A 27,977-nucleotide genomic window follows, 5' to 3' on the forward strand; every position below is an offset into this window, starting at 1 on the left:
ATGCTAGCTCAACCAGTAATGGTACGAGTGGTGAATGGGTCGACACTGCCCTCACAGATAACACACCAGACCATCCCTTTTACTCTGTCCATGTCGCCATCTCATCAGGAGATTATATCTCTGCTCGTCATTCCTGAGGGAATTGATGAGGTCCTGTTGGGAATACCTTGGCTACGGTACCACTCTCCTCATATCGAGTGGTCCTCTGGCAGAATCCTGGAATGGGGCAAATCTTGTGGGGGTAGGTGTCAGAGGGAGTGCGTTCAGGTTGCTACTACAAAGGTACCCGCAGATCTTTCCTCTTTCCCCAAGCAGTATTGGTCTTATGCAGACGTGTTCTCTAAAAAGGCGGCGGAGATCCTTCCGCCCCATCGCCCCTATGACTGTCCTATTGATCTCTTGCCTGGTGCTGAGCCTCCCCGGGGTCGAGTCTATCCGCTATCTCTCCCGGAGACGGAGGCCATGTCACAGTACATCCAGGAAAATCTGGCAAGAGGATTCATTAGGAAGTCAGTGTCACCTGCTGGGGCAGGGTTCTTCTTCGTGCAGAAGAAGAATGGGGAACTACGTCCATGCATAGACTACAGGGGTCTTAACGCCATCACCGTTAAAAATAAGTATCCTTTGCCCTTGATATCTGAGCTCTTCGATAGTCTTCGGGGAGCAAGGGTATTTACTAAACTAGATCTGCGGGGTGCTTACAACCTGATTCACATCCGTGAGGGGGACGAATGGAAGACGGCTTTTAACACCAGGGATGGGCACTATGAATATCTGGTGATGCCCTTCGGGCTCTGTAATGCCCCAGCCGTTTTCCAAGACTTTGTGAACGATATCTTCCGGGATATGCTTTCCACCTCGGTCGTAGTCTATCTGGATGATATTCTCATCTACTCTCCAGATATTGACTCCCACCGGAGAGATGTTTGCAAAGTCTTCGACCTCCTACGGGCAAACTCCCTCTATGCCAAGTTGGAGAAGTGTATGTTTGAGCAGGAGTCCTTACCTTTCCTAGGCTACATCATCTCTGCCCAGGGATTGGCTATGGATCCTGCCAAACTACAGGCTGTGATGGACTGGCAGGAACCCCATTCTCTTAAAGCGGTGCAGCGCTTTATGGGGTTCATTAATTATTATCGCCAGTTCATTCTGCACTTCTCAACTTTGGTAGCTCCCTTGGTTGCCCTCACCAAGAAGAGGGCGAATCCCAAATTGTGGTCTGAGGAGGTCTCCAAGGCCTTTAACTCTATAAAGTCACACTTCGCTAGCGCTCCCATCCTACATCGCCCCGATGTTGATAAGCCATTTATCATGGAGGTGGATGCCTCTTCTGTTGGTGCTGGAGCAGTCCTCTTCCAAAAGGATGCTCAAGGTCGGAAGCATCCTTGCTTCTTTTTCTCCAAGACCTTCTCACCAGCAGAGAGGAATTATTCCATCGGGGACAGGGAGTTGCTAGCCATGAAGTTGGCTTTCTCGGAGTGGAGACATCTCTTGGAGGGAGCACGTTTTCCCTTCCAAGTCTTCACAGACCATAAAAATTTGGTGTACCTGCAGACAGCCCAGCGGTTGAATTCTCGCCAGGCCAGATGGTCCTTATTCTTCTCCCGGTTTCATTTCACCCTCCATTTTCTTTCTGGGGAGAAGAACATTCGGGCCGACGCTCTCTCTCGCTCCGTTGTGTCATCTGCGGAGGAGGAGGAGGAGCCTCGGCTTATTGTCCCCACCGAGAGCTTGAGAACTGTGGCCCCGGTTTTGCTAGAGTCTGTGCCCCCGGGCAAGACTTTTGTTCCATCCAGTTTGCGACCGGAGGTTCTCTCTTGGGCACACTCGTCCAGGGTGGGTGGACATTTTGGTACCAAAAGGACATCTGAGTTACTGGCGAGGACATACTGGTGGCCGCATATGGCTCGTGATGTCGCAGAGTATGTTCGGGTGTGTGTCTCTTGCGCCAAGAACAAGACTCCTCGGCAACGGCCAGCTGGTTTGCTTTATCCTCTGCCGGTGGCGGACAGGCCCTGGGAGATGGTCGGGATGGACTTTGTGGTGGGCTTACCCAAGTCTCGTAACTGCACCATTATCTGGGTGATCACCGACCATTTTTCCAAAATGGTGCACTTGGTGCCTCTTCCACGGCTACCTTCTGCACGGGCGTTGGCTGTCTTGTTCGTCAAACATATATTTCGCCTACATGGTATGCCAGACAAAATTGTTAGTGACCGGGGTCCCCAGTTTGCGTCTCGATTCTGGAGAGAGCTTTGTCGTCTACTCAGTATTGAGTTGAATCTCTCTTCGGCATATCATCCCGAGACGAATGGGTTGGTAGAGAGGGCCAACCAGACCTTGGTCACATATTCACGACATTTTGTTTCTGCCAGGCAGGATGACTGGGCATCCTTGCTACCATGGGCAGAGTTTGCACTTAACAATGCCGTAGCCGACTCCACCGGTCAGACTCCATTCCTCCTAAATTACGGCCAGCATCCGCGTGTTCCTGTGCACATGCCTGTGTCTTCTGCTGACTCCAGGGTGGCAGACTGGGCTGTGGAGGCACGGGACATTTGGGACCGCACGCAGGATGCCATTCGGGCCTCCAAGGAGAGAATGAGGTCCTCCGCCGATGTTCATCGGCGCCCCGCTCCGACCTTTGCTCCTGGCGACTTGGTTTGGCTCTCCGCCCGTAACATCAGGCTGCGAGATGAGTCCACTAAGTTTGCTCCTCGCTACTTGGGTCCCTTCAAGGTTCTCGAACAGGTTAATCCTGTGGTCTACCGTTTGGCTCTTCCTCCACGCTTGGGTATCACCGACACCTTTCATGTGTCCCTCTTGAAACCCGTATACATGTCCCGGTTTTCCGAGTCATCTGCCGGGACATCGGGTTCGTCTACGGACGATTACGAGGTGAACGCTATTTTGGGGTGCAAGGTGGTACGCGGCAAAAAGTTCTATCTGGTGGATTGGAAGGGTTATGGCCCAGAGGACAGGTCATGGGAGCCTGCTGAAAACATTCGGGCCCCACAGCTCATTGCTGCCTTCGAGCGTAGCGAGGCCCAAGGAGGGGGGGGGCCCTAGGAGGGGGGGTAATGTTAGGTCTCGAGTTTCCGCTTCTGCACAGGGGGAATCTTGAGCCATCTCCGCTGCGGTCTCCCATTCTTATCCAGCCGCAGTGGAGTCTGCTCAGCAGGGACGTCGGTCCCAGCGTCTTGCTCAGTCTCACTCTGTACAGAGAGTTACTGCTGCTTCTTCAGCTTCTGCCATTAAAGCCAGTGCTGGTCAGCAGCGAGCGGACTTCTCTGGGACTAAGTCCTTGTCTGCACACACTGAGCATGCTCAGGGCAAGATCTCCCGTTGGAGATCGAGGGTCATGTGCTCAGGCTCTGCAGCACATTCCATTGGTCCTCTTGGCAGGTCTTGGAAGGGCAAAGTTTCTGTGGCCACTTCCTGTGCTGCAACTATATAAACTGCGCATGACCGCACGGCCATGCGCTAGTGTACATTTGCTTACGTGTGTTTGTTGTGAGTGCAAGTCGTCCTTGGATACCCTTTCCCTATTGAATGTCTGTTCGCGGAAGGTGTATGGTTGCTATCTAGCGCCCGACTTATCCTACAGCACGAATCACACATTACAGCGTCCAGTTGCTGTGACCGCCAGTACGTCGCCGTGCACTTCCTCTGTGCTTTCCTTATCCAAGCCTGGGTGGTTAGTGGCGTTCGTCAGTGCGGCACCGCATGCACTCTTGTGCCTTAATATTGTTATTTAGTTTCCTTACTTACCCAGTTGCGGTGTTGTGCCAGCAAGGGTCTAATCGGACTTCAATCCTAGTTGGGGTTGAGTTCGCTGACTACTTGCTCGCGCTCTATGTGCGGTACCGCGGTCCTGTGACGCAACAGGATCGCTTCCTTCACGCTGGGTGAAGTTTAACCCACGTGTGTATACTTATGAGTACCGCCATATAGTCCGTCATTACTTGGCAGCAGGTTCCATCTCTGCACGGTGGACCCCGGGCTGCGAACGCACCATACTCTATCTGTCTTATTATTTGGTGCGTTCCGCTAGCCCTAACAGTAGCCTTACTTGCTAATATGCCTGGGAAGTGATAAGAGCACTATACTACCTAACTGCTGCCAAGTGGGAAAATACAGAGCACAAAAGAGAATGAATTACCTGCAAGTGCAGATGAATTTTCCGGATCTGTGCGCTATGGTGAGAGTGCTGTCAAGGCTCCCCTACGCCCGACCAGCGCCGTTTCGCAGTTAGCTTCTTCAAAAAGGGGTACAATTATTTTTGATCTTAGACTTATATGAGTATTTTTGATTGTAGGCTTTTATGGGTATTTTTGATAGTAGGGTTGAATGACTATTTTTGGATGCAGACATGTATGGGTATTTTTCATCATAGAGTTACAAGTGCTTCTCACTAAATTAGACTATCATCAAAAAGTTAATTTATTTCAGTTCTTCAATACAAAAAGTGAAACTCATATATTATGTAGAGTCATTACAAACAGAGTGATCTATTTCAAGTGTTTATTTCTGTTAAAACCCAAAAGTCATTATCTCAGTAAATTAGAATAATTAACAAAAAACACCAGCAAAGGCTTCTTAAGTGCTTAAAAATGCCCCTTAGTCTTTTTCAGTAGGCTCCACAATCATGGGGAAGACTGCTGACTTGACAGATATCTAGAAGGCAGTCATTGACACACTCCACAAGGAGGGTAAGCCACAAAAGGTCATTGCTAAAGAAGCTGGCTGCTCACAGAGTGCTGTATCCAAGCATATTAATGGAAAATTGAGTGGAAGGAAAAAGTGTGGTAGAAAAAGATTCGCAAGCAACCAGGATAACTGCAGACTTGAAAGGATTGTTAAGAAAAGGCCATTCAAAACACCAATTAAAAGATACAAGATTATTGAGATGACTAAAAATGGAAAATATCAAATATAAAGAATATTTGATCTAATAAGGAGGAAATATGAGTAATAGAATGAATAGTAGAATCCAGTATAGGGTATGGGAACAACCTCTGGGACACCCAGCATGTACACAAAGGTCATTAGATAAAATAAAATAATAAGTGCACAAAAATGTAAAAAACACAATCCTAGTGCTTGCAAGGAGCACTCAAGGTAATTTGATATCCACAATCAAAATGAGAAGTGTTACCCACAGTATCCTAAGACCAAAAATGCCCTCCTTGCTGCCCCGATGCGCATGTCGTGTAGCTGCTTTTTCAAAGGGAAGAGTCAAGGGGAAGCTAAGATTATAAGAAAACTTCAAACCCTGGTTACACAAAATCCACAAAACGGATTTCTTCGCCACAGGTATCATTTTAATTAATATCAGAGCACCAATATGGCCATTTGTGTGTACTTAACATAGCTAAATCCTGCTTACAGGTTCTCTTTAAGTGTAGTAAAATAAAGAGCTTTGATAAAATTCAAAATTGCTGCAATTTGCATAGGACTGTGAATATTGCATACATTTCAATAGGACTGCAAGCATTATGTACACTTGTATAAGATTGCAAGTACTGCATACATTTTCCAAGGATTACAAGTATTGCATATATTTGGATAGGATTGCAGATATTGCATACATTTGCATAGAGATTCCAAATTTTGCATACATTTGCATAGGATTGCATTTTGGAACAAGTGTAAGAAAGTCTATTAAACACCTAGCGGAAGCATATTCCACACAATCAATTTTATCTGATGTGCCTTTGGCTTTACTGTATAGTATCACACTTTCCAATTACATCCGTTAGACTTTAATCCTTCCGAGAATTAGACACAAATACTAATAGTCTCACCTGCTAGCTTTGTTTTGTCTTTTTTCAGGCTACTAGGGAGAAAATTGTTTCAGGTAACAGCGAGGTACTTCCAGAACAGCAAATATTGATGTTTTGTGTGCTTCCTGCCTTCCTCAACCTGTCACTTACTTTGTAGTCGCACAGCTATAGTTGATTTTTAGCATGAAGCGCTGCTAAAGTAAAATCCTTTTGAGAGCCAAGGACCTGAATTATATTTTGCAGAGGAAAATTGATTTATAAAAATAAATACAAGTATCAAACCCATTCAGATGTAATTGTCAGAACACTTAAAACAGTTGCAGACTGAAAAGTGTTTGTACAAAGGCTCCATATCCAATGGCTCTATTCATGCACAGTTTTAGCGCTAGGTTAGTCTGCGCTCTTTTTAATGGTGTGATTTGAAAAGAAACTCTTCATAGCTCTTATCAGAAAGTTTGCTAATGGGACATACTATATAAAGCAAAATAGCATAAATAACATATGAAGTTCAAACTGTGCTTTGATTCCAATTTCCTTGTGTGTTTTTACTATTGAGGAAATGTAAATGTAGTTGTGTTTTGTACCCTTGTCTAAAAGCAATGTGCCAGAAACACTCATAAATGACGTTTTGGATTGATATTCCAATGACTTTCATCATCAAATCATGAAAAAGTTTGTCTGATAAGAAATAAATTGATTTTCAGATTATGCAACATCCGTGTTAGTAGGGTATACAGTTGAAACTACAAGTTTACGTACACTATATAAAAAGACATATGCATGTTTTTCTCAATATCGGACATGAAGTCAGAATAAACCTTTCCTGTTTTAGGTCAGTTAGGATTACCATAATTATTAATATTTGCCAAATGTCAAAATAGTGAGACAGAATGTTTTAAGGCATTTTTATTACTTACTGCAAAGTTAAAGATTTACATACATTTCATTAGTATTTGGTTCCATTGTCCTTAAACTGAATGATTTGGGTTAAACGTTTGGGATATCCTTCGACAAGCTTCTCACGAAAGTTGGTCGGAACTTAAGCCCCTACTTCCTGACAAAACTGATCCAGGTTCGTAGGTTGCCTTGCTCGCACCTGCCTTATCAGCTTTGCCCAAACATTTTCAATGGTATTTTGATCAGAGCTTTGTGATGGCCACTCCAAAACATTGATTTTGCTTTGGGTCACTGTTGATTTGGAAGACCCATTTCCGCCCAAGCTTTAACTTCCTGGCTGATGTCTTGAGATGTTGCTTCAGTATTACCACATAATCTTCTGTTCTCATGATGCCATCTATTTTGTGAAGTGCACCAGTCCCTCCTGCAGCAAAACAACTGCACAACATGATGATGCCACCCCCGTGTTTCACAGTTGGGATGGTATTCTTAGGATTCCAAGCTTCTCCCTTTTTCCTCCAAACGTAAAGATGGTCATTATGCTCCAAAAGTTCAATTTTAGTTTCATCAGACCACAGGACATGTCTCCAAAAATTAAGGTCTTTATTCCTGTGTGTCTTTTTATGTAGTGTATGTAAACTTCTAGTTTCAAATGTATATACTATTTCCCATGCTGCAGGTTGGTTCCCATTGGTCCTTGCTAGGGTTGAGCGAAACAGATCGGCCAATTTCAAAAGTCGCCGACTTTTGGCAAAGTCGGGTTTCATGAAACCCGACCCGATCTCACTGTGGGATCGGGTCGGAGATCTTCGCTCCAAAGTCGGGTTTTGTTTTTTATATATATATGTCATTGAGACACATATATAAATACTGTATATATTTTATATTTACTTCAGCGCGATATAGCAGAAAAGCCGGTAATTCAATTGCCGGCTTTTCATTTCTCCTGCCTAAACCCGACATGATATGAGACATGGTTTACATACAGTAAACCATGTCATATCCCCCTTTTTTTGCATATTCCACACTACTAATGTTAGTAGTGTGTATGTGCAAAATTTCGGCGCTGTAGCTATTAAATTTAAGGGTTAAATCGTGGAAAAAATTGGCGTGGGCTCCCGCGCAATTTTCTCCGCCAGAGTGGTAAAGCCAGTGACTGAGGGCAGATACTAATAGCCTGGAGAGGGTCTATGGTTATTGCCCCCCCCCCCTGGCTAAAAACATCTACCCCCAGCCACCCCAGAAAAGGCACCCTTCATTACCCCATATTCCACCGCTACACAGGAATGGGAAGAGAGTGGCCAAGTGCCAGAATAGGCGCATCTTCCAGATGTGCCTTTTCTGGGGTGGCTGGGGGCAGACGTTTTTAGCCAGGGGGGGCCAATAACCGTGGACCCTCTCCAGGCCATTAATATCTGCCCTCAGTCACTGGCTTTACTACTCTGGCGGAGAAAATTGCGCGGGAGCCCACGCCAATTTTGTCCGCCATTTAACTCTTTAATTTAGTAGATAGAACGGCCAAATTTTGCATATACACACTACTAACATTAGTAGTGTGGAATATGCAAAAAAAAGGGGGATATGACATGGTTTACTATATGTAAACCATGTCTCATATCATGTCGGGTTTAGGAAGGAGAGAGCAAAAGCCGGCAATTGAATTACCGGCTTTAAAGCTATCTCGCGCTGGAAGAAATATTAATATATATACATATATGTGTCTCACTGACATATATATATATATATATATATATATATATATATATATACCTATTCTATGTGTACACATTTATTCTACCTATTCTTCTGTAAGCTGTCAGTGTGATTTTACCGTACACCGCAATGAATTACCGGCTTTTCTCTCTAACACCGCTGCGTATTTCTCGCAAGTCACACTGCTGGTCCGTGTATGATCCGTATTTTTCAGGCTTCCATAGACTTTCATTGGCGTATTTCTTGCACAGTACGGTGACAAACGCAGCATGCTGCGATTTTCTACGGCCGTAGAAAGCCGTATAATACGGATCAGAAAAATACGGCAGATAGGAGCAGGGGCATAGAGAATAATTGTGCCGTTTGTTTTGCGAGTTTTACGGACGTATTTTCTGTGCTCATACGTCCGTAAAACTCGCAAGTGTGACGGCGGCCTTAGAGGCACATGATGGCTGATTAAATCAGCCATAGTCTGCCATGAAAAGGACTCAACATATGACATAAAATTACGTCATATGTCTTGATGGGGGTTAAATCATCTTTTGGAGAATAGAAAGGAAGATGTAATGTTTTTCTCCTGATCCACTCTGTGTGGATCTCCTGATCCACTCTGTCTCTGTGTTTTACCACTGTCAAATTTAATGTTAATGATAGTCATTAAAAGCATAGCTAATGAAAAAAAGATAGCAAATCAATACAGTTGCAGTGAATTATGGTGATTTTTCATCATGGACAGTGATTAGAACATAGAAATTTTATAAACTGATTGATCTACAAAAAACGGAAAAACTGATCCACCAAGTTTGATATTTTCATTAAATCCGGCTTGTTCACTTCAGAAGTGTAAGGAATAAGGATCAGGCATCCCTATCAATAAACGTATGACACCTGCAATATTTCTCTTCTCACCTTGTACTAATATTTGTATAGTTAGAATCAACCATTTTCAAATAGTAAACTGCTAGCCTGGGGTTTTGATGGTCAGAAAAAGACATGATATAGAATTTTGTCTCATTGTTCAGCTTTTTTACATTTATTTAATTAAAGCAATCTCTGTGCTCATCTATTTTTCATTAATTAGGTGAAAGTTTCTTCACATTTCATGCTAAGTTAGAGCACCACCGCAAGAACACTGATCTACATGCTGATTTATGGCAGATTGCATCATCTAACATTTATTACAGTAACCACTTAATAGAAGTCAAGAAGTGTTTAAAATCATAGCCAGACAGTAAGATTTAATACTAAGGACATCACTACGCAGGTTATACAAGATGTTCAAAGACATACAGTTATGCTTAAAAGTTTACATACCCCGGCAGAATTTTTGCTTTCTTTGCCTTTTTTCAGAGAATATAAATGATAACACCAAAACTTTTTCTCCACTCATGGATAGTGGTTGGGTAAAGCCATTTATTGTCAAACTACTTTTTACTACTCTTTTTAAATCATAATGATAACCAAAAACAGCCAAATGACTCTGATCAAAAGATTGCATACTCTGGCGATTTTGGCCTCATAACATGCACAGACGTTGACACAAATGGGTTGGAATGGGTACTAAAGGTAACTTCCTCACCTGTGACCTGTTTGCTTGTAATCAGTGTGTGTGCATAAAAGCTAAGTGAGTTTCTGGGATCCAGACAGACTCATGCATCTTTCATCCAGCCACTGACATTTCTGGATTGTGAGTCATGGGGAAAGCAAAAGAATTGTCAGCTGATCTATGGAAAAAGATTCACTCTTTTTGATGTTGTAGCAAGATGATGTTAGTGTTACCACTGACTCCATACGTTTGAATCAGTTTCTACATATTCCACCCCCTGTGCCACAGTAATAGGTAACCTTTTCCACTGCTGACTTTCAATTTTTTGAATGATACCACTGTCTTTTTGTCCCCTATTCCCCAAAGCACCAGCATGGAAGATATTTCACAACAATAGTTGATGCTATCTGATGATATGAAAAGTCAGCATTGTACTTGGATACAATGGGGGCATAGGAGGCAAAGGACATCATTTAATTGCATAGCAATGCTGGTGGCATGGTCAGCTGTGGAGGTAAAGGCACGGCCAATGGCAGTCGAAGTAGCACTTGAGTTAAAGTAAATCTACAGGTGGGAATCAGGAGGGGAATTCAGAAAGTGCAGGACATTTTCCACACTGAGACAAGTGTCAAACAAATCAAGGATGATGATGATTGCATGGTGGACAACACGTGGGAACGAGATTGGTGATATGACTAGGTGATGTCTTCAGAGGAGGAGGGTGACATCAGTAATAAAAAGTCCAGCCGTCTTACAGCCAAAATATCTATGGGCAGATCAGCTTCTTCCTCAGTCATCTTGGGAATAGGTGATGCCACAACTGCAATTAGTGGAGGAGGCTCTACAGCTTCTCAAAGCTTTGGTTGTGGTGGTGGCGGGTCCTATGTGCGATAATCTTGAGTATGGGGCTGTTTTCCATGTTTGTAAAGGATCTTTTACAGTATAGAAGCTCTGCAGTTGGAAAATAAGCCTTGGACATCCCACACAAATAGTCTAGAACTATGTTTCTCTGTCATCACTAGAAATGGCATCACCTACTCAAGTAGGAAAAGCAATCTGAACAGAAATATGAACATGGCTGGTACAAAAGGCTGCATTTTTTAAACAAAATTCATGAGCTTTTATGATTACAATTTTATTTACCACCATTCTCATTAAAAAAAATAATTATATGTTAGGAAATGACTGGTGTGAATTTCCTTTGGTGGTATCCTGAACAAGATTGGGTCCTAGTGCATGGCTGGACACAAAAGACTAAAAAAAGGTTCAAACAAAATTCATGAGACTACAATTTTATTTTACCACGTCTTTTTTTTTTTTAAATCAGTTTGGCCTCTAGGACCCTACACATGATTAGTCCCATGCACAGTGCTTCCATGATTTTTTACAAAAATAAGTGGCTCTCGTGCCAGTGCACATCCACTCATGACCAGGAACATAAGAGGCTGTTGTACTGTTATTTGTTGGAGAAGACATTCAAACTAAGAATCTTACGCTGACTAAATTTACGCTGGGTGTGGACATCAAGGTAGACAGAAAAAGCTACACAGAAACCAACATTGCTGATAGGACAGACAGTGATGTAAGAATGGGTAGTCGTCATGAAGTCCTGACCCCTGTGTGCATAGTTTATAAGCTGCACGGTTGAACCATCTTTGGCATGCACCACGGCCTATGCAGGAGAATTATTATTATTAGCAGACTCCTGTTCAGAACATGGCATATGTTCAATACAGGATGTGTCGTCTTAATGCTATTCTTGGTATCAAAAACAGAAAATCCTAACACCTGCTTGGGCCATTAGAGGTTATTGAGATCCATCAAGATGTGTTAGGATTCCTTACAGCACATACCAAGGCTTTCATGGCTCCATAATTTCAGCCTCAGCCAACAACCCCAATGGTACACATCATAACTAAAATTCATCAGGGCCAAATTCTTACTCTAGCTGTCCTCCAATCTCTCCCGCTATGCAATATTTTTGATTTTCACACTTACACACGTTGTTCTTACATCAGTAATGTTCTTGGTGACCTCTAGATGAAAGATACAAATGTGGAAGGGTGACCAAATATAACTCAGGTCCTTAATATATCGAAATGCTACGGTTTGAGAGCAAAATCAAACACAAACTTCACAAAAATGCTTAACTAAGATTTTCTTTCTACCTTCTCGAGCAGTTCTGTCTTACTATTACTAAGTGGTGGAAGTAGGATTGTGTGAGCAACAGAATATGGCGTTCTTCGCCAGATGAGAATAGTTTGGGGTTGAATTCATACATGGGGTGGTAATTGTAGCCTTGTTCTGTTTTTTTTTTTTAAAGCTTCCAAAGTACAGAACGGCTGCAGAAATGGACATATATGTAGGCTTTAGAAGTACAGCAACGTTTTCTCATTGTATGACTGTTTAACAAAGCATTACCGCTATAATATGTAGTTCTGCGGCTTAAAAAAAAATATTTGAAACCTTTAAATTGATTGCTGATTCCTTTCACTTCCTCTTGTGTCTTAATCTATCAAAAGAGAGAGAATTAAAATGAGATTTGACATGTCTTTCTTACACGCTGCCAAAGTGGTTTTCTAAGCGGTAATTGTACTCGCTCCGGTTAAGTATACACGCGCGGTATGAGGCGGCTCTTTGCATCTTTGAACTGGTGTTGTCATTATTGAGCTGGAAGCAGCAACGTGTGATCTGCTCATAGAAAAGCCGCTCTATGCCGATGGGCTGAAATTGAAATCGAACAAAGTTTACAATATGAAATCAATAGTTTCATTAAAAAAACATTTTTTTTTGTCTAGTCTTGCTTTCACATGGGGTTGGATCATAATAGACATTAATGCTGCTGAACTAAACATATTCTTTTACCAGTGTCCTCTTTGTTAAAAGGCGGCACATAGATAATTTAAGAACCGAACAATGTATTAAATTCCACTGTGCATGTACATTTTCTGCTATCATTCATTAAATATAACCCTCTCTCGACCTTTCCGGAGATTGACAGGGAGAAACCATGGAGCTTTTTACCCTTTTTTTATTTATTTTTTTTTCAATGTGAGATAACCTTATGTTTTGAGCAACATAAAGCTTAATTGTTGTGTTATTTTTGTGCTTTTGTTTCGTTCCCTGAAGGCAGATGAGAGGTACAATATTTTATCTGCAGAAAAGCCACGCTGCTATAAATCGCTGGCCGTGGTCTTAAACTGGCCATACACATAAGATTAGGATCTGCAATAATGCATCTGATCACTTGTTGTCAGTCCATTCATATGAATGATTGTACATTAAAGGGAATCTAATAGCTGGATTTAACCCCCAAACTATTATTATGCTCATGTAGCTCTTCCATATACAAGTCCAGCATATTATGGCCAGTCCATTCTTCCATTACTGAGAAATCAGCATGGGAATTGACATGTAAATGAGGCTGTGGATCTGAAGCCTCTGTCACTCCAGTTCTATTCCCTGCCAAATGCTGCCTCCTCCTGCTTGACTGACAGCCTCTATGCTGTGTGGTTTCAGGAAAAAGTGTTTTCAGTCAAGCAGAAGGCAATGGCTCATAGCGAGGAATAGAGTTGGAGTGACGAAGGTTTCTGATCTACAGCATATCAATTAAATCGCGGATTTCTCCATAACTGAGAAATGGACTGGGACTTTAAAAGTTTTGCTGGACTTGTCTTTGAAAGAACTACATGCACACATAAATAGTTTGGGTGAAATCGTGTTGACAAATTCCCTTTAACCCCTTTCCGACGTTGGGTGTTACAGTATGCCCACATCGGAATCTCTCCCTTTGATGTGGGCTCCGGCGCTGTGTTTAAAAAAATGAGGAAACACATTGGTGAATGATCCCCCAGTAATGGCCAACCACATCATACACACCGGTTCAGGAGATGAGTAGTCAAAAAAGAAAACAACACGACTTGACATACTTCACTTTTTGTAAGGGTATGTTCAAACATTGCACTGCATTTTTTACGTGTTTTTGAGTGCGTTTTTTGCTGCATATTTACTTGCATTTTTCATCCATTTATCTCAGTCTTAGATCATGGGGTTTAACTATTAGAATGCATTAGTAAATGTGGGCCATTATCTATATATTAGTCTATGATATCATTTACTACAGCGACATGACGTATCCTTTGCTCACATGTAAACTCAGATATATGTAAGCATAAGACTATAACAAAAGACTTTTTGAGGCTTTTATGCATGGTGAATATCTGTATTTTTAGGGAGGCCTGCAGTAAAAAGTTCCATTAGCGTTATTGCTTTCTGCTTCGCCAAAGTTCCGTTCCATTATGATTGTCATAAGTATTAGACATGCCATTTTCCCTGTCATTGGCTAAATCTCAGAAAGTGGCTGCATTAATGAATCTGAAGAGGTCAAACAATAAGATTGCTTTTGACTTGTACTTTTCCTAATGAAATTAAAGGTCTATTAAATTGAGAGCGGTGGCTAGATTGATGGACAGTTTCACTTCTCAAGTATTACTAGGAGAAATATCAAATCATTGAAAATATGTTGACGGTATCAGTTTATATACATGTGTGTGATTTTATACTCTTGATCATTTACGTATGCATTATGCCAGAACCTTTGAGAATACCGGTTGTTAAAGGGGTTTTCCCACCAATAAAGTTCATTTTAAAGTTGATTTTAATCAATACAATAATATAATAAGTTGCACAAATGCGTTTAAAAAAAAGTTCCTGTGTTGAGATAATCTTATAAATGTGTTCCTGCTGTGTACTGTGTAATGGCTGTGTCTGACCGTACAGGGACATGGTCTGATCACACCCCAGCTCCTGGGCAGGGGAGGAAGCAAAAGACTAAACAGACAGGACAGCACCGGATCACAGCTCATTGTTTCTGCGAGGTAAAACATTTTCCTGCCTGTTTGTAAACATGTTTTACCTCAAGGAAAGAATCAGCTGTGATCCCGTGCTGTCCTGTCTGTTTAGTCTTTTGCTTCCTCCCCTGCCCAGGAGCTGTGTATGATCAGACCATGTCCCTGCACAGTCAGACACGGCCATTACACAGTACACAGCAGGGGCACATTTATAAGATTATCTCAGCACAGGAACATTTTATTTAAAAACATCCAATTGTGGAAATTATTATTATTCCGAGTTCTATTAATTAACATATACTTTGTTCATGGGAAAACACCTTTAACTCCGGAGGTACCGTATTTTTGTTTTTGCGTTTTCATTTTTTACTCCCCTTTTTCCCAGAGCTATAACTTTTTTATTTTTCTGTCAATATGGCCATGGGAGAGCTTGTTTTTTTGCACGATGAGTTGTAATTTTGATCGACACCATTGGTTTTACCATACCGTGTACTGGAAAACAGGAAAAAAATTCCAAGTGCAGTGAAATTGCAAAGCAAGTGCAATCCCACACTTGTTTTTTGTTTGGCTTTTTTTGCTAGGTTCACTAAATGCTAAATCTGACCTGCCATTATGATTCTCCAGGTCATTACCAGTTCACAGACACAAAACATGTCTAGGTTCTTTTTTTCTGGCGAAAAACAAATCCAAACATTGTTAAAAAAAAGATTGCGCCATTTTCTGATACCCATAGCGTCTCCATTTTTCATGATCTGGGGTTGGGTGAGGGCTTAATTTTTTGCGCACCGAGCTCACGTTTTTTAATTATACCATTTTGGTGCAGATATAATCGTTTGATCGCCGTTATTGAATTTTAATGCTATGTTGCGTTGACAAAAAAAATATAATTCTGGCGCTTTTACCTTTTCTCTTGTTATGCCGTTTAGCCAATGACTTAATTCTTTTTTAGTTGATAGATTGGGCGATTCTGCACACGGCAATACCAAATATGTGTAGGTTTGATTTTTTTTATTGCTTTATTTTGAATGGGGCAAAAAAAGGGGGGGGGGGTGATTTGAACTTTTGTATTTTTTTATTTTTTTTTAATACTTTTAAAAACATTTTTTTTTACTTCTGGCATGCTTCAATAGTCTCCGTGGGAGGCTAGAAGGTGCCATAACGCAATCACCTCTGCTACACACAGGCAATAATCAGATCCATTGTGTGGAATTGCTGACTTGCTTTGAGCGCCGACCACTGGGCGGCGCTCATAGCAATCTGGCAGTGACAACCATAGAGGTCTACTGGAGACCTCTGGTTGTCATGCCAACCCATGGGCGACCGTGGTCATGTGACACGGGCACCGATGGGTGGGTTTTCCGGCGTGCTTGCCGGAAACGCATGTTAAATGCCACAGTCAGAGGTTAACAGGATAACAGCCGCAGATGGTTCATGATTCCAGCCACGGCTGTTGCGGGCACATGTCAGCTGTTCAAAACAGTTGACATGTGCCAGAAAGATGTGGGCTCAGTGCCGGAGCCCACATCAAAGGGAAGGTGTCCGACATCGGCGTACTATTATCGGAAAGGAGTTAAATCTGATTAACTAACCCCTTAACGATCTATCATGTATACCATGTTCATCGCAGGTTTGTCATGCAGTGCAAATGCATCCTCTGTTACACAGCCTTCATCTGCTGGTAACAGTAGTGTCCAGAGCTTCCTCCAAGCACTGATGCTTAAACATTTAAATGTTCACCATCATTTCCTGACACCGGCATTTAAAAAAAGTGGTCGGTTGTGCACCCGCCTCCCATCAGGCCCCTGCAATGCAATTGCAACTAAATAAATGTGTCACCATGTCAGCCACAGGTCTACTTAAGGCTCCTGTCACTGCCATCTTGGTTCTCCTATGAAGTGGAGTTTGTGGTTGGGCATCATAGGAGACCACCAATTACAGCATATGCTGTAATGCTGTAGTAATGCAGTATACAGTAGGTCCAGAAATATTTGGACAGTGACAGAATCTTTGTGATTTCAGCTCTGCAGGCCACTATTGTTAATTTAAAAGGAAATAACCGAGATGCAATTGAAGTGTAGACTTTCAGGTTTACTTAAAGGAGTTAAACAAAAATATCCTGTGGAACGTTTAGGAATTGCATTATAAAGCCTCCTCATTTCAAGGGCTCAAAAGTAACTGAACACATTAACCTTATCATTAATAAAATGTTCATTTTTAATACTTTGTAGAGAATCCTTTGCATCTAATGACTGCCTGAAGAATGGAAGCCATGAATGTCATCAAACGCTGGATTTTCTCATTTGTGATGCTTTGCCAGGTCTTCTGCAGCTGACTTTAGTTGTTGCTAGTTTGTCAGCTTTCTGCCTTACGTTTTGTCTTAACGCATGTGAAATGCTGCTCAACGGTTGAGATCTGGTGATCGACTCAGCCATTGCAGAATATTCCCCTTCTTTACCTTAAAAATTCCCTGGGATGCTTTCTTAGTATATTTTGGGTTATTGTCCACAGAGCTGGGGTCCTTGGTTCAAATTCCACCAAGAACAACATCTGCAAGGAGTTTGTATGTTTTCTCTGTGCTTGCGTGGGTTTCTCCAAAGACATACTGCCCTAACAGGGGCAGTGCTAGTAATGTCTATAAAGCGCTGTGGAATTAATGGCAGTATACAACTGAGTAAAATGAATAAATAAAATACTGTGAAGCGCTGTCCATTCTCCCTGTCTATATAAATTGGACTGCACTCAGATGACAATCGAGTGTAGTCTGATGAGTTACACAGACTCATTGATTTGCATGGCCGAGTGTGATACGATTATCGGATGCAAATCATGCATGCTGCATTTATTTCTTCTGATAGACTCTGTCCTCCCAAAAAATTGGCCCGAGTGCGATCCAGTGTTTTGTCCTAAAATAATGTCATCCCTAAAGCCCTAATGCTTAACTACTGGTTTGTGTGAATGTATCCAGAATGATTTGTGACCCCACTAACTTACATTTATGGTATACGTGACTAACACACGGGAAGCTCGTGTACAGGAAGAACCTCTATGACTACCCGTAGCCCTACATTCTGTGCCAATTTCATATGCTGTGACAAATCTGTAATATTGTCCATTACTCATTGAGTTTTCTGCTTTTCATTTCCCGCAGAAGTCATGATTGAAATCATTACATGTATGACTAAATAAGCATTCACTAATTATATAGCGTGGGATACACGATGGGCCACTCATCATGATCAATATATGGAGGACATCGTGCATCAGATTATGGACATACATTAAGGAATTGCTTTCCGCAAATCTCCATAGAAGAAGCATTACCATGCAGAGTTCACTTTCATCTTCCCCCAATATATATGAATATATAGACAAGTATGATGAATGGACAGGCGGGGATCTCACTGATCTATGCATTACTTTGTAGGTGAGAGGCCCCCCTGCGGCGGGAGCATTCAAGGAGCGACCTGCAAAGCCCACGGCTTTCCGCAAGTTTTATGAACGAGGAGACTTCCCAATTGCCCTTGAACATGATACGAAAGGAAACAAAATCGCCTGGAAGGTAAGTGCGGGCACAGCTGTGACTGCCAGCTGTGCCTATTGAGGGGACATGTTCTGGTGCCAAACAACGTTGGCTTCTAAGTAAATAAACTTGAGACGTTTCTTTACAAATGAAAGTTTTTGTTGGTGGAAGCTGTTCAAAGGCAGCCCCCCGAGCCGGCCGTCTACCTTGCCTAACAATTAAATTATCGTCTGGAAGAGAGGAAGATGACAAAGCCACTTTGCCTGCGAGAATTATCTCCTACATCAATTCATCTCTATTTTTATGAGGACCTGGCAACCCTGGCTGCTTCAGACAGTCCATCAAGTGATTGCATATTGCTAGCAGTAGCCATTTATCTCCCCCAAATTTCACCTTCCTGCAGGACACTTCCAAATGGAAGCTTTAATTACCTAAATGGATAGGTCAGAATTGGCTGCTCCCTAGGAAACGCGGAGCAGAATATAAACCACGGCAGATTCTTATTCCGAGACTGTGCTTTTAGTCTGCAGCATATGTCAAGCAACGTAATCGCTGTCATACATGCCTCTGTTAGAGGCTGACCTCCACTGCTGAAATCATTACAGCGCCGACATTTCTCTGACAAAAGGTTAATTGGCTTCAAAATAAATGTATTGCCTAATGACTCCATTCCAATACGGCTGGGCTCCTGTCTCCGAACGGCCCACTGATGTTATTTGTAAAAACTTGCCAATCTCTTTAACTCACCAGGGCAAGCTTTTAAATTTAATTTGAAAGAACGAATACTGATCTTTTCCCAGCCCCAGCCATTTAATTATGTGTATTCCCGGAATCTTTTCTTCCTCCTTTATTTCTCCTAGTCAGAATCATAAATTCATGAGAGCAAAATAAGTGAGAAATTATTGCTTGAGTATTTCAGCAAGACAGACTGATCGCAGCGTCTTAAAGTCAAATGCTAGTTCCCGCCCAGGCTAGCGACTCTTTCTACATTTCGGCCACTTGCTGAGTGAGAGGATAAGCAAGGTTGTAGATACTCACTGAGTACGAGGACAAGCAAGGTTGTGGCCACTCAGGGTATGTGAGGGCAAGCAAGGTTGTAGACAATCACTGATTGTGAGGACAAGCAAGGTTGTGGCCGCTCCCTGAGTGTGAGGACAAGCAAGGTTGTGGCCACTCGGGGTGTGAGGACAAGCAAGGTTTTGGCCACTCAGGGGGTGTGAGGGCAAGCAAGGTTGTAGACAATCACTGATTGTGAGGACAAGCAAGGTTGTGGCCGCTCCCTGAGTGTGAGGACAAGCAAGGTTGTGGCCACTCGGGGTGTGAGGACAAGCAAGGTTTTGGCCACTCAGGGGGTGTGAGGGCAAGCAAGGTTGTAGACAATCACTGATTGTGAGGACAAGCAAGGTTGTAGACACTCACTGAGTGTGAGGACAAGCAAGGTTGTGGCCACTCCCTGAGTGTGAGGACAAGCAAGGTTGTAGACACTGATTGTGAGGACAAGCAAAGTTGTGGCCACTCACTGAGTGTGAGGACAAGCAAGGTTGTGGCCACTCGGGGTATGAGGGCAAGCAAGGTTTTGGCCACTCAGGGGGTGTGAGGGCAAGCAAGGTTGTGGCCACTCAGGGGGTGTGAGGGCTAGCAAGGTTGTGGCCACTCACTGAGTACAAGGACAAGCAAGGTTGTGGTCACTTGCTGAGTGTAAGGACAAATAAAGTTGTGGCCACTCCCTGAATGTGAGGACAAGAAAGGTTTTGGCCACTCAGGGGGTGTGAGGGCTAACAAGTTTGTAGCCACTCACTGAGTGTGAGGACAAGCAAGGTTGTTGCCACTCCCTGAGTGTGAGGACAAGCAAGGTTGTGGACCTCCATCTGCTTCGTTCCTTCATCAGACTAAACAGCATAATGCGATTGACAGACAACTGATATTACATATATTTCCAAGTTTTGCTTTGCTCTCCTGCTGGCAAGAAAAATAACATCGTTAAGAAATGTGGTTGGTTTGATAAATTGTATTTAATAAGATATCTAGCCATGCATTGTAAAATACAGTAAGACGAGCTGCAGATTTTACTTACACAGTGCAAATACTTTTTTTTTTTTGTCTGAGTAAACCCGACTGGAAGGAAATGATTCTAAAGTTTAGATTGTTCCAAAATTTCAAGTCCTAATATTATGTCCTTCATTTGACAGCTTGTGATCTGAACCTAAGCAGATTATGTATCTGTACAACGATAATGGCTGATATGGTTGTTTGTGAATAGGAAAGCTAAGCAGATCATAGAGCTCCTATGTCCCCAAGCTGAAACCAGCACAGTGTGGTATTCGCAGAGATTTATCTGCTGATTATACTATTCCTAATACATGAAAAACAATTGCCGATCTAGATATATTTACTGGGTATGACTGCTCGGAATAGAAATGGTTCAAATATATGAACATCATTCTTTCCATTGCGCACCATGACTCATATCCCTGCCTATAGCCTTTACTGTATAGCATTTCACTTACTTGTCATTTTAATCCTAATGATAGGGAACTTGGTTATAGGAAGGAAAAAAATGTTTTAGTGATCGCATTCTACTGCAGATTTATTCCATTCTATTAGGATTGTTAAAGGGAATCTGCCACCAGGTTTTTTGCCACCTAATCTGAGAGCAGCATAATGGAGAGACAGAGACCCTGATTCCAACGATATGTCACTTACTGGACTGCTCTATGTAGTTTTGATGAAATCATAGTTTTATCATCAGGAGATTATCGCTTGAGAAGTAGTAAGCCTGCTACCATGTAATCCACCATTTACATGTATAATTCCGACCCCACCACTGATTGGCAGCTTTCTGCCTATGCACAGTGCACACAGAAACATGCAATCAGTGGCATAGGCAGGTTTAGAAAAAAGCGCAGTAAGTGACATATTGCTGGAATCAAGATCTCGTTATCTACCTCATGCTCCTCTCAGATGGAGTAGCAAAAACATGCAGCAAGCAGCCCAGTAAGTGATACATCTTGCTACTCTCAATTATAAGCAAAAATCTGGAAACAGATTCTTTTTCAGTTTTTTGCGTTTGCTAGTCTTCTCTCCTTGGTCCCCTCAACTCTTTATAGAAGCTATTTGAAGATTCAAACTAAGGCCCCCTTCACACGTCCGTTTTTATGTGTCCGCATGCAGTCTATTTTTTAAGAGCTGCAAATACTGAAGCACACACATCCATTCTCTTCAATGGTGGTGCGCACATGTCCGGTTTTTCACACCGACTGTGCCGTGTGCGTGTCGCACACATGCACACTGATGACACATGGATGAGAGTAAGTGTCATTCATGACACGTACCGGCGCTGGGGTAGAAGCGGTACAGCTTGCATTGTTCCGAGGCGCCGACTGCTGAAGGCAGCTCTCATGATTGTGTCTTGGTAGTGCTAAAGATCAGCACAACCAGGAGGCAGTGATGGGAGTTGTAATCAGCACACGCTGTATCACTCCTGTGTAAAATAAAGAATTAAATTAAAAAAAACTATGTAGGCTCCCACTCAATTTTCATAACCAGGTAGTAGCAAGTGGAGTAATAGGGTTGGGGTCGATGTCACCTTTGTATTGTCAGGTGACATCAAGCCCATGGGTTAGTAATGGAAAAATGTCTATAAGACACCCCCATTATTAACCCCATAGTAAGTATTGAAATAAACACACAGCAAAAATAAAATCCTTTATTTGAATTAAAACAAAATACCCTGTTTTACACAGTTATTTAAAAATAAAGAACACAGTTATAGTTATACTCACGTTTACACCTAATCCATGGAAGCCCATGACTCCTGTAAAAAAACAAAAATAATAACAACCATATCCCTCACCTGTCTAATGTGAAGAAAATCCATACTGTCCCTCGCCATAATCCATCTTTCCGACATCTGATTTTCAACGTGAACGGTGCCATGATGCAACCGTTCCCGCTAAAAAGCAGGACACAATGAGCTGCTGTGAGTGCAGTTTACAGTGAGTGGCCCAATGAGCTGCAGTGATTTCAATGAGATCACCGCGAACACCGTGATGGCACTGCAGTTCATCGGGCTGCTCACAGTGAAGTAAGCCTGGAAACGCACCGTCAGTGACCAGCGGTATGATGTCACCGCTCGTCACTGAAGCTGCACTCTCAGCACATCATTGTCTCACGATTTTCAGCCTGGATGGTGGCATCAAGCCAAGGGTTAGTAAGGGGGCATCTTATATATGCCTCTCCATTACTAGCTCCTGTGCTTCATGTTAGCTGAAAATACAAGGCTGATAATGTCCAAATAATACCCCATTTGCCACCGCACCAGGGCAAGTGGGAAGAGCGAGGCTAAGCACCAGATTTGGTGCTTCTTATGGATATACGATTTTTGGGGCGGCTGAGGGCTGATGTTGGTAGCCTGGGAGAGGCCAATATCTCTGACCTCTTCCCAGGCTATTAATATCAACCCACAGCTGTCTGTTTAGCCTTTGCTGATTTGAATTTATAGGGGGACCCTGTGTCATTTTTTTGTGGCGTCCCCCGTAAATTCACCTGTAAAGGCTAAGCAAACAGCTGTGAGCTGTTATTAATAGCCTAGGAACCTTATGGGGTATTGTCCCAGATAATTAACCTCAACCCCAGCTGTGGGCTTTCCCTCTGCTTGTTATGAAAATTGCTCAGGAGTCCATGATGTTTATTTTACTTCATTCTTTATTTTACACACAGGCACACAGCTGCTGAATACAACTCCCATCATTGTCTCATTGTTGCGCTGTACTGCTTTTTCCAGGAGCTGGTACGTGTCACGCTGATGGCACACAGTTGTGCACACGGATCAGACACACGGCCAACAAATAGATAAATGGATGTCACACGAATGTCATATATGTACACATGGATGGCACATGGACACGGACCACGGATTGCACCAGTACTGTTTTTTTCCAGTACAGGAATCACCAGGACATGTGAAGGAGGCCTAATGCTACTTTCACACTAGCGTTTTTTGCAATACGTCGCAATGCGTCGTTTATGGGAAAAAACGCATCCTGCAAAGTTGTTTGCAGGATGCGTTTTTGCCCCATAGATTAACATTAGCGATGCATTGCGACGCATTGACACACGTCGCAACAGTTGTGCGACGGTTGCGCCGTTTTGTGGCGGACCGCCGGGAGCAAAAAACGTTACATATAACGTTTTTTTGCTGCCGACGGACCGCTTTTTCCGACCGCACATGCGCGACCGGAACTCCGCCCCCACCTCCCCGCACCTTACAATGGGGCAACGGATGTGCAGGAAAAATGCATCCGCTGCCTCCGTTGTGTGGCGCATTCACCGCTAGCGTCGGAACCTCATCCCGACGCACTGCGACGGGCCTAGTCTGACGCTAGTGTGAAAGTAGCCTTACATGTAACGTTTTTTGCTGCCGACGGACCGCTTTTTCCGACCACGCATGCGCAGCCGGAACTCCGACCCCACCTCCCCGCACCTTACAATGGGGCCGCGAATGCGCAGGAAAAATGCATCCACTGCCTCCGTTGTGCGGCGCATTCACCGCTAGTGTCGGAACCTCGGCCCGACGCACTGCGACGGGCCGAGTCCGACGCTAGTGTGAAAGTAGCATAAAACTTCAACGATGGTGGCAATTAGTCTAGCTTTGACCAAGATGGAATTGAGATTTTTTCAGAGTGGATAACAAGGTCAAGAGGCAGGGAGAAGAAGAAGAGGCTCATAGGTGGAGAAATAAGCAAGTTTCTCTCATAAGATACTGTATATTAGAAAGTTTCTCATATTCACTTGTTATTAAGTTCTGCAAAGTTTGTTACAAAGAAAGTGACAATTTAAACTACAGTTTTATAGTTTTATGGTATCCTTTTATAGATCGAAGCTGAAGCAAGTTAATCCATCAACATGAGCCCAGCTTCCCACTCCTTCTGTAAAAAATACCTGATATTGCCTAGAGATCTTTATGTCATCCATACATTTTCTCTACTGTGGCCACTGGAGAAGAAATGTGCCATAATCGGTCAAATGGACGGGGCTTATTGTGCCACTAGTGATGAGCGAGCATGCTCAGATTAGATGTTATTCGAGCACATAACACCATATCCAAGCACGTTTTCTCATCACTAGCTGCCAGCTCTGATTCATACTGCCTTTAGTTTGGGCAGCATGAATCAAGTGACAGGTACCCTTTAAAAGGAATCTTCAATTTTTATCATCTTGACAATTTTAGGTTTAAAATGTTTATATTATACATATATATACTATACATATATATAATACATATATATATATATATATATATATATATAATTACACTATATCCTTTACTTAGAGGCTGATTACACCAGTGAGCACGCAACAGCCGCAGCATAGTCATTATCATCCTTACCATGTTTGGGGGAATGCTGTCATCAGTCGCAAAAATGTTTAGAAACGAATCATTTTTAATCATCCAACTGTTGATATAATGGACTGAAGAAACACTGATCTGATGGCCCTAAGAGGAATCGTATAGAGCTGGGCTGGAGGCACTGGAGCAGTACATCTGATTAGCGCTTTTCCCAACCAGTGCGTTTAGGAGTCTAACTACATCCTACTGAAGGGAAGCGTTTAAGGAATATTGCAGATAGTGATGCTTTCAATGAGGATGGATTTTTTACACATGCCGAAGGTACTAAATTTTGTAAGAAACCTCTGAAGCAAGGCTTTAGGAGTTCATTAAGCAACCTACATGGAGGGAAGCAGCAGTGAGTAATGAAAAGTGTTTTACACGCACGCGTTGGATGTAATCTAAACCCTTCCAGCAAAGTTGAAAGGATGATTATGCAGCTATTTTTTCCCCCGTAACAAACCAAGTTGTATTTTCCATAATTGCTTAGAAGCATATTTCCCCTGATATACCAATTGCATGAAGAGATGCGAAAAGCACAGTGTGACGCCTAACGGTACTGTAATATGGAATATTTGGGATTTCTGTTGAAAATAAGACAGCAAAGGAGCCAAAATAAATCTAATATGTCTGTATATGAGTGTATATGGGATTTCACAGGTGCTAGGTTATGAAATATTATGGATTTTCGCAGCGGTCATTGTTGGAAGACGTAATAAAATCCTCATATGCCATTGTTTTTCAGTCAATGGAATTTTCTGCCTGTTTCTTATATACCGTACATATAAAGTATTATCTTGTAGGTCTCTTACCTGGCTGGTAAGTTTGAGTAGAGATGGGGGAAAACAAACACACAGCACTTGTCTTTTACATGAATCACACTATTAATACACAGATACAAATGGGAGGTATTTAGCGCTACATAGAAACCAGATGGTACCAGAACCAAACTCACTGAATAAATACGGCTGCAGAACAAAGCTTACTTTATAGATGTGGTAGAGCTAAAAAGTGACAAAGCAGCATGACAATAGAGCATGACCCGGGCAATAAACCTTATTAAAATAGTATGGTGTTGCTCACCTGGCTGGGTTGTGTCTGGCACAACTCCTATGCAGGTATAGATACCAGCTGCTGCTGCAACGCAGCAGATTTGTTCACATATCCCTTTTTACTGTAGTATTACATAGATATGGTAACAGAATCAAGCCTACTACATAGATAATTCAACTAAATCAAGCTTTCTTCCTAGATGCAGCAACAGAACAAAGCTTACTACCTAGATAAATTAAAAGTACCAAGCTTACTACATAAATACGGCAACAGAACCAAGCTTATTACATAGATACGGCAACAGAACCAAGCTTATTACATAGATACGGCAACACAACCAAGATTACTACTTACATACATCCACAGAACCAAACTTACTACATACTTAAGGCAAAAGAACCAGTTACGTAACTACAAACATATGAGATATATATTCACATATAGACAAAACTTGATGACATATGCCCATACTCAGTCTACATACAAATGCACACGATATACTAACTCCCTTGTGCAGATAGCAGTTCTTCAGTATGTAATAGAGGGCAATACTCTCTGGTAGCGGTGGAGGGGGAGGAGACCTATTGTAAGAAATTAGCAACCATAGGGAGGGTTCAAACAGGACTGAAGCCACTCATCCTGGTCTCAGCCCTGCATTGACACTAACGCTACACATGCCCTCCCACATTCTCTCTGTCTCGACTTTTGACCACCTAGTAACAGGAGAGGGAGGAAACAATAGAGCTGCAGTTTGTCAATAGCAGCCATGGAGGAGGAGCTCAGTTCTAAAAATGTTCTTGCCTCTCCCTGTCTTCTTTTCCATGCATACTTGGCCCTGCGTGCCCACCTACTGGATATTGGATCTACTTGGATCTTCTCTCAGTTTTCTGGCTTAATGTCATTGGCTGAGTGTTGGAGAGGCAGCAGGAGCGGTATCGGGTTCAGCGCTGCTGTGTCCTTCTGGCTTATGCAGCAGAAACTTCAAGGTGGCAACTTCAATCAGTCATTCTGACCATGAACATCTAATGGGGGACCACGTGGGAGGCACATACTTCCCTGCCTTCCAGCCTAGCTGGCTCCTGCTCTTAAATAACAAAATAACAAAATTGCTACTTTATCACGATATCTGAGTCATTCTATGATGTATTAACCCCTTTCTGACCTGTGACACGGCGCATTCATCATGAAAGTCGATGCCAATCCGACCTGTGAAGCATATGCTGTGTCACAGAATGATCGTGTTCCTGCGGGTCGGGTGACCGGGATCAATGAAAGGTCACCCGACCCACAGGTACAGGGGGACCTATACTTGACCCCAGGGAGGGTGGCTTTGCCCCCCCGGCTACAATCGCTCTGATTGGCTGTTAAAAATAAAACAGCCAATCAGAGCAATTGTAATATTTTACCAATGAAACTTGGTGAAATATTACAATCCAGCCATGGCCGATCCTGCAATATCATCGGCCATAGCTGGAGACTGCGATCTGCCCCCTGCCACCAACTGACAGCGGTGACCTCCCACCACCATCAGTCTTTCCTCCCCTCCATCCTGTTCTCTGCTACCCTCCTCTCCCCCATCCTGTCCTCTGCTCCCTCTGCGGTCCGATCCCACCCCCCATACCTCCCGAGTCCTGGTGTCCGTCCGTCTTCCCCGTGGGCGCCACCATTTTCAAAATTTTCACCAAATATCTGTTTTTTTTCACAAATAAACACAAAAATTATCAACCTAAATTTACCACTAACATGAAGTCCAATATGTCACGAAAAACATTCTCAGAATCGTTAGGATCCGTTGAAGCGTTCCTGAGTTATTAACCTCATAATGCGACACTGGTCAGAATTGCAGAAAATGACCAGGTCATTAAGGTCAAAATAGGCTGGGTCATGAAGGGGTTAAAAAAAGAGCAGTCAGCTTTCTTTATAATATCATTATACATAATACTGTGCTTGAGCATCATTCTTTTAGGGTTCTGCAATGTGTTGTTGCTCCAGTATTCCTCAAAAATTGTATGAATACTTTGACAAGTCTGTGTTACCAGCTAGGACTTGTCTGTATACAATCATAGATTCAATAAGGAAACCCCACTTACAAAAGGGTGATGGTTACACACACTTGTCCATTTATTCAAACATTTCCAAGAGAATTGTTAGAAGAAGGGTAGTAGATTTCTTGAATGTGCTACTTATTAGTGTTAAGTTTACCTGCATTGCACACATAATACTC

The 27,977-nt window shown here is 42.6% G+C and overlaps 1 protein-coding gene across 1 annotated transcript in view; it reads left to right on the top strand.

The window, feature by feature from the left end:
- The window catches only part of PACRG (parkin coregulated), an 809,417-nt gene that overhangs the window by 183,590 nt on the left and 597,850 nt on the right, over positions 1 to 27,977 (top strand). The window contains exon 2 of the mRNA XM_069769531.1: positions 18,217 to 18,351. Coding sequence (XP_069625632.1) covers positions 18,217 to 18,351 — 135 coding nt within the window. The remainder of the gene's footprint in view (positions 1 to 18,216; positions 18,352 to 27,977) is intronic.

Source organism: Ranitomeya imitator, chromosome 5 (assembly GCF_032444005.1).
Source record: "Ranitomeya imitator isolate aRanImi1 chromosome 5, aRanImi1.pri, whole genome shotgun sequence".
Lineage (NCBI taxonomy): Eukaryota > Metazoa > Chordata > Amphibia > Anura > Dendrobatidae > Ranitomeya > Ranitomeya imitator.